At 38.9% G+C, this 8438-nt stretch overlaps 1 protein-coding gene across 1 annotated transcript; it reads left to right on the forward strand.

Moving 5' to 3' along the window:
• Window positions 1–395: 395 nt before the first annotated feature.
• PDE6H (phosphodiesterase 6H) lies at window positions 396–4321 on the forward strand (the record flags this gene model as incomplete). The annotated part of the gene is made up of 3 exons (XM_081059597.1): window positions 396–529; window positions 1802–1842; window positions 4245–4321. 3 exons carry the CDS (start codon window positions 396–398, stop codon window positions 4319–4321), a joined length of 252 nt encoding a protein of 83 aa, XP_080915723.1.
• Window positions 4322–8438: the final 4117 nt, after the last annotated feature.

Consider the following 8438-nt stretch of genomic DNA (forward strand, 5'->3'; position numbering starts at 1 on the left):
ATTTATACCACATTTTCTTTCTTTTTTATTATTAGTTTCAGGTGTACAAAACAACATAATGATTAGACATTTACACCCCTCAGGAAGTGATAACCCAACAAGTCTCCTACCCCTCTGACATCATACATAGTGATTACAATCCCATTTGATTATATTCCCTATGCTGTACTTTACATCCTGAGTGTGCCATATTTCTTTTAAACCCCTTTAAAAGATAACTTCTCCCCTATTATGTCAATGCAAAACACTTGGCTCTTTATCAAGGTGCTTTTCTTTCCCAGCTTATAGTGAAGGTCTAATAAGCAATGTTCCTCATACCTTGCAGGGGTTTCTTTTTCTCTCTTGCTGTCTAAGGCGCCTGAAGGAGAATCATCAGTCATCCAAGGACCATCAGAATGAGTGAAAATACTACTTTGGTTCCTCCAGCTTCAAACCAGGGTCCCACCACCCTACACAAAGGCCCCCCCAAATTCAAGCAGAGGCAGACTCGTCAATTCAAGAGCAAGCCTCCCAAGAAAGGTGTGAAAGGGTAAGATCAAAATGAAAAAAACTCTATTGCTTTTTTCCTCCCACAAGACTGCTTTGGTTTTGAGATTTAATGTTCACAATATTAAATAGACTTACAAAAATTTCCACCACATCTTCTGTTTTCCTCTCTACCACAATCTTTGCTGAATCATGATTTTTTAGCCCTGGAATACTTCTTCTGTCAGTTCCCAGGTCTATGGCCAAACATAACATGGCAAATGGACCCTTTCATAGTAACCTTTGACTTGCCCTTCCTGACTTTTCTTGACCACTCTCTTTCACCAATACACCCCAAGCTTTAATCTGGAATACAGAACCAATGGCCATTTCCAGAACTCAGTTTATTTTTATGGCTTCAAATCTAATGTCTTAAGTTCTTTATTTTGCTCTTTTTTTTCTTTGGCAAAGTCTTACTTGTTTTCAACACCCACTTAAATGTTAATTTCTTCCCAAAGCCATTACTGACTCTCTTAGACAAACAGTATTATTACTTCCATGTTTGCATTTTGTACATTCAGCTATCATAACTTGTAATATTTTATATTATGTTTATTTTCATCCGTTTCCCAAAACTGAGCTCCCTCAGAGAAAATTTGTTTTTTCCTTAACTCCCTGTGTCTAACACAGTGGCTGGCACCTACTAGATGCATAATAAATGCTTTTGGGTAACTAAACGAGTGGATGAATTAATCATTTTAATGTCACTCACATTGCTTTCTCATTTTAATTTCTATTTAAAAAAGTGGTGCTTCCTCAAGGATGCTGTGGATGCCTGGTAATGGCATTGTACACCAGAGGCTGGACATTAATGAATGCCAACTATAATTTTATGTGTATAATGTGATGGCTCGGGGTGAGGTCTGGGTGGTGGTGGATGGGGGGAGGGGCGTTCACGGTGTGAGGGATGTAAAAATAAAATAAAATAAAATAAAACTAAAAAAAAAATAAATAATAAAATAAATAAAAAAATAAAAAATAAATTAAAAAGTGGTGCTTGACTGAATTTCTCCACTGAAAATTCTTTCTAACTCTCGATTGTCTTAGGTTAAATTTTTATAGGGGGTAGAATATCTCTGCACTGGGACACACTGTCTAAAACCTGCCTGAGTGGCATTTTCTTTGCCCTAATTCAATGCAAACTACAGGAGTTTCTCAAATACAAAAGCCTAAACCTTTCTGTCTTCCCCTTTGAGTCAGGAAACTCTCCACGTGAGTCATTCCAGGACCCATTTGCTGTGATCTCAGCTAATTTCTCTTTTATTTTTTCCCATAGGTTTGGAGATGACATTCCAGGCATGGAGGGGCTAGGAACAGGTGAGCCACTCGAAGACTTGAGTGAGGACTTTACACTTGAAATTTCTTCTTTTTATCTGCTTTAGGCCTTAAGGGGCAGTTGAAAGTTACCAGGAAAACCTAAGGCAGCAGATCCTTTAAAGACCTAGAAATATGGGGTTTTAATTTGACCTCCTAAGTAAGTACCGTGTTTCCCTGAAAATGAGACGGGTCTTACATTAATTTTTGCTCCAAAAGACTCATTAGGGCTTTTGTTCAGGGATGTCATCCTGAAAAATCCTGCTAGGGCTTATTTTCTGGTTAGGTCTTATTTTCGGGGAAACACAGTATGTGTGTGCTCAGATGCAAATACTCTAAAAGAAACCAGGGCAGGCCCAAAGTTTAATGAATCTTCTTGTTTTGTTGAACAACTCTTGAGGGAATATAATGGTGAATTGTAGACTTTCATGGTAGAAGTATTCTCAAAGTTAGTCTAGACAAACGTTTTTATTTTTCAGAAGAGAAATCTGAGACATAGAGGAATTAAATGACAATCTGAGGCCACAAGTGAGGTATTGGAAACAAGGGTGGGGCCTGGAGAACCTTTCCACTTTACCAGGCTAACCACTCCCTTACCAACTTCCTCTTTTTACACACATCCTGGCACCGAGAACGGGATCCTACATATTGAAAGTATTCAATACAATATTTCTAAATTGCCTAGAAATTTTATTCATGAGATAATGAATGCATATTCCTTTTAAAAAACTAATAGGCTTTATTTTTTTAGAGCAATTTTAGGTTTACAGAAAAATTAAGCATTGATTACAGAAAAATTAAGCAACGATTACAGATTACAGATACCACCTCTGCCACCTTCCTCCCCCTGTACATAGTTTCTCTTATTATTAATATCTTACCATAGTGTAGTACATTTGTAACAAGTGATGAATCAATATTGATACATTATTATTAACTAAAGTTCATAGCTTACATTATGGTTTATTCTTTGTGTTGCTGTCTAGTTCTATGGATTTTGACAAATGCATCGTCATAGATCCACCTTTATAGTTTCATACAGAATAGTTTCACCATCTCCAGAATCCCCTATGCTCCATCTGTTCATCGCCCATTTCCCGCAAACTGCTGACAACCTCTAATCTTTTATTGTCTCTATAATTTGGCTTTCTCCAGATTGTCGTATAGTTAGAATAATACTGTAAATAGCTCGTCTAGACTGGCTTCTTTCACTTAACAGTATTTATTCATTTAAGTTTCCTCCATGTCTTTACATGGCTTGATAGCTCATTGATTTTTGTCACTGAATAATATATTTCACTGTATAGTTATATCATAGTTTATTTATCTTATTGACGAACATCCTCGTTGTTGCCAAGTTTTAGCAATTATGAATAAAGCTGCTGTAACATCCTAATGCAGGATTTTGTGTGGACATAAGTTATCAGCTCATCCAATACACTTTTGATAAATGGTGGCACTCACAGTAATTGGGGTCCTTAACAGGCAATTCTCAGTGGATTTGCTACTTGCAGTCAAATGTCACTTCTGGGATCTCAAATAAAATTTCTAGCCACTTTATGAAGCTGATGTGCTATTTTTCTAAATCAACTGCCTCTATATTTTGACCAGCTCTATTTAAGACTGGAAAACTCACTTTGGGCTCTGGATGATATGCTTAACTCTGCCAACATATTTGGAATCATAGAAAGAGGTTTATGCCGAGAGAAGGTCTGGAGTCTTTGACCTGGCTCTCGTCTCATCTCTACAACCGTGTGATTTTTTTGCTAGGTGTTTGACCTTTCTGGGTATCAGCCAGCTTCTGTGTAAGTCGGGGACAAAAATGTCTTATTGCCTCATGCAAGGGACTGGATTAGCGGATACCCTGAGATCACTTCTCAATATGCGACTGGATGTAGGCATTTCAAAATGTATAGGAACTGAAAAGCGAGTCAGAGAAGCCCAAGGAACCCATAGGGATTGGTAGGGGTTAAGGAAATGGTGGGTTTTCAGATCACGGGAATTTAAAGCACTCCTATTTCTCATTTTAATCCCTGGCTTGACTAAAATTCCACTTCTGTTCCCTCCTACTGTTTGTGCTTTGGGGAGGGGCCACACGATGTACCCCCACAGGGTAGCCCCTATCAAAAGCCTTGGGTCACCTCCCCAAAGAGCATGCAGAATAAAACCAACAAAGATACCTGGAGGGGCATGTTCTGGGGGCCTCAGGGCTCTGCAAAGAACTAATGAAGCAACTGTTCCGAACTTTTCTGGATTTCAGGGCCATTCTAGACAACTTCCCAGTCACCTGGACAATGAATAGGAAAGAGGAGTGAGGTGTCTTTGCCTGAAGGATGTCTTTTTGAGTAGAAGAGGCTCTCCTGGGTGTGAGATTGACTTCTCAGTTCTTCTTCCCTCTCTTGCAGATATCACGGTGATTTGCCCCTGGGAGGCATTCAGCCACCTGGAATTGCATGAACTCGCTCAGTTTGGGATCATTTGAGGCACGAGAGGCTCTGGCATTCTCAAGTGTATCCGCTGTAACTTTGGTTACATTTGCCCTATTGATTTATCTACCAGAGTCTTGAAGTTCAGTCTTGTTCGGAAGAGGTTTCTTTTGCTTACACAGTCATTTCCTGTACGTTACTATTATCATAAGAATTCTCTTTGTGTCAGACTCTGTCATGTAGTTTAGTTTAGCTCAGCATAGTGGCTGAAAATCAATTTTTGTTAGGGTATTTCAAACTTTCCTACCTTTTCCTATCAGCTGGGGAGAAGTCATCAGTATTTCCCTAAATGTTGTTTATTTGTTAAGTCCTTCAAAATCTCTCTTTGCTAGGGATTCTTTATGATTAGTAGTAGGTTTTTAAGATCACATTTATGTCACTCCCCTCGCCTTCTCATTTAATAAAGGAGATATTTACCTGGACTCAGGATGAAGTTGTGTTAAATTATATATGCAAATTTCTGACGCCCTTTTCTAAAAAAACAAAAGAAGAAGAAGAAGAAGAAGAAGAAGAAGAAGAAGAAGAAGAAGAAGAAGAAGAAGAAGAAGAAGGCACAGTCATGCAGGAAGTAAGCACAGCACAGTGGATGTGAAAGAGCATAGGATTAAGAGTCAAGTCCTGATTCTTCTTTGTAACTTTGTGAATCGCATACTCTCTAGCTTTAAGTGTTATTGAACTAGGCTAGCCCTGACGTCCTACGTGGCTTGAAACTATACAGCTTTTAAGTTGGTGGAAGCCTGGAGATTTAAACTCAAGGCTCTGATACGTGGGCCTTCTTTTTAGTGCCTTGATTCAGTTGATTGAAAAGATTGATAGTATACGCTAAAGTTTAGACTCAGATGTAAAGGCTAGGTAGTGGAACCCTAAACAAAATAATGGTTGTTTGCTTCACCCCTGAGGTTGTGTCAAATGTCGTGTGCACATAGCTATCTTTCCCCAATGCTATCAAGGCAATTGTGCAATTCAGATGCCGCCTGTCTGACTTGAATGTATAGGGTACTAGCAGTATTAATTTCTTCATTCCAGTTTCGTAATCTGTGGTAAAAGAATGGAGTAAATTAACTGAAAAGAGAGGCAGGATGACGGAGAAGAAAGACAATTGGATTTTAATCCTGGCTCCACCAGTAAATGGCTCTGTAATTTTGGGCAAAGATTTCACTCTTTGAAAGTTTCATTTTGCCTGAATTCAATAATCTAAGGTTCATGGTAGCAATAAATGCTGTGACTTGGAGTTCCTGAGTCCAAACATAGGAACTAGAGGCTCAGCACTCAAGAAAATTTCTTCTGAGGCAAGCTCTGTGCTATTTTGTGCAACTAACCTAGTTTCCTTCTGGCCAGAAAACTAGATGCCCCCCGAAGATGTCTGGATTGGGAGGGGGTAAGGAATTCCAGACCATGGGAATTTAAAGCACTCCTATTTCTCATTTTGCCCTTGGCCTGATTAGAATTCCACGTTTCCCCCCTCTTTAATGGAAAAAAGTACAAAAGGAAAAGGAAGGTATAAATTCAAAAGTGGAATCATAACATGTTAGGAGTGTGGTAGTAATGTGTGTTCCCCTTTCAGCAAGAGCTCCTGCCTCCACCCACACATCTGTTTTCCAGGCAGTGGCTCCATTTGACCACCAGAGTCTTCAGTTTCCATTTGTTCATCCTGGTGTACCTTTCAGTAAGGGACGTCTGGTTTCTTCAGCTGCGTGAGACTCTGGTCCACATTTGCCTTACTTTGCAAAAGTTACTCTAAACATGAAGCAATAGCATTGACAAAACAGAATACACCCAAAGGAACATATCCAGTGACCAGAATGGAGAAGGATCTAGAAACCATGTTACATAGGAACTATTGAAGGAATGGATAATATTTAACCTAGAGGAGAAAATGATAATTGCCAGTCAATATTTAAAAAGTTGTAACAAACAGGATGAAGCAGACCTATTCGATGTAGGATTCTAGCATTTAGTGGTAAGCTACAATAGATATAATTTAAAGCTCATTCAAATTCTAGGATTGTATTTGTTCTCCTAAATCCTGCCATTTCTTTCACTTCCAACAAGAAACAAGAAAACCCTTATCATAGAAATAGCGCATATGAAAGAAATAAAGGTAAATCATTATCTCCATCAAAATCCTGGCAGCAGAAATACCATATTAAGAGTAATTGAGAAAGTTTAACAAAGGAACTATTTACAAAGGCTTGAGAAACTCTTCCCAAGTCCTTTAAGGAGTATCCATAAAGGTTCTTCAGTAACTTGGGGTTAGCAATAGTTTTGAGGCTACAACATTACCAACCATAAGCCTGATGGAACCCCAAAAGATCTGCTCTTACTATAAAAGGATCCCCTGAGATCTGTAACTTTCAGTAGAGAGACACCACCAACCCACAGTGATACTATGGGTAATTAGGCAGGAATGGGGGTCAGGATAATAAATACCTTCAACGTTGTTCTCCCATTCTCTACTCTCCTGTCGATGCCTCCCATTGGATAAATCCAATTGGAAGTTAGAAGGCAAAGGGGCCCATTGACATGGTCAGTCAAGTTCATTTCCAACAGCAAATATCAAGTAGAGAAGGGTGGAGAGGGGATGTGAAGGGGCAAATGGGAAACACCCAGCATAGGAGTATTATTGAAGAACAGATGCTATTCATCAGCCAGCGATTTTTAGTTAGAGTTGGGGAATAACATGGATATGTTGAAAACCTCCAGAGTTGATTCTGATGCAAATGATTGGAATAGTGGAAGGACAATGTTAAATAAGAAGAACACAGTAGACAAATGAGAACAATTGCAGAAGGAAATTATCATAGAACTTAAGGATTTGGTAGATTTTTTGAACTCATCTGACGCTTTCTTGATGATAAGAGACACTGAGGATCTCTTACTAAAAACACAAAATTTGGGACCCTTTCCAAATTTTCTGAATCAGAATCTCAAAGTGAGAGATCTTAGAATCTGTGTTTTTATAAGGGCTCCAGGTTATTCTCATATTTGGGTCAGTTTGAAAACACTGATGGTGTCCAAACTTACGTTTTAAACATTAGGGATTAGTTAATTCCTAACTTGTTACCACCCAGTGACTGATGTAACCAGTTCTGCTTGTCCCCAGTAACACATAACATGTGTGAGAACAGGGAATAACTAACATTCATGCATTCTCACATACTAATACTGTTTCGTTGATTAATAAAATAGACATTCCTCTCTAACCCAGTTAAAAGCCTCTTCAATTGCAAAGCATGTGAGAGAGTTTAGAATGTAAGTGCTGAACTGAAACAATTCTAAGAAGTATAGGGCCAAAGAGGCACTAGTATTATTATTCCCAGGGCTGACCTCTTGCCATTGCCTCACATGGTCACCTTTCCTCAGTATGTCACTGTCCTCATCGGGAGTGGGAGGCACCAGGGAGGAAGAGAGCTTTGTGTCAGCAGGTGGAGGCAGTGGCCACTACCTATCCGCTACCCCTTTCTTATGTGTTTGCATGATTGGGTAGAAATGGAGGTTGATGGTACTGGTGACGTAGGTACTCACCCCCATTCTAGAGCTCAGTAGCTTCCAGTCAGAGCAGAAAACAGTACAGAAGGAGAACATGCTCCTCTGGAGTGTCCTACGCGAGGCAAACATACAAAGTTGTTATCAAACAATTACCACTGTGCTGTTGACCTCTACTTTTTTTTTTGCACAATGAGAAAAGCAAGAATCACCATAAATTGAGGAAAGAAGGGAGAGTAATTTCTCCATAACTAAGAAGTGAAGGGAAAACACAGATAAGAATGATCAATAAGACCAATATTTAGCGCAAAAAGAAAAACTATCACACAAGACTGAACAACATAAATACTAAGATTGTGAGAACTAAGAAAAGAGAACACAGAATTGTTTTAAAGAGAGAAATAGGAAAGGACGTGTTTTATAAAAGGCTAGAGGGAAAGGCTTATCCAGGTCACAAAATTGTGTGTGTGTATGTGTGTGTAAACTGGCATAGTGCTTTTGCAACTCTAGATGAATTGTTTGACTTTCTTCCTATGTCTTGAAGGCAGAGTCAGACTGACAAACACTTAAATTTAAAAGCAAGAATCATGAACTGATTGTTTGTACCAGTCACACCATTTTTTTTAT

This window comes from Rhinolophus hipposideros (assembly GCF_964194185.1).
Source record: "Rhinolophus hipposideros genome assembly, chromosome: 9".
Taxonomy (NCBI): domain Eukaryota; kingdom Metazoa; phylum Chordata; class Mammalia; order Chiroptera; family Rhinolophidae; genus Rhinolophus; species Rhinolophus hipposideros.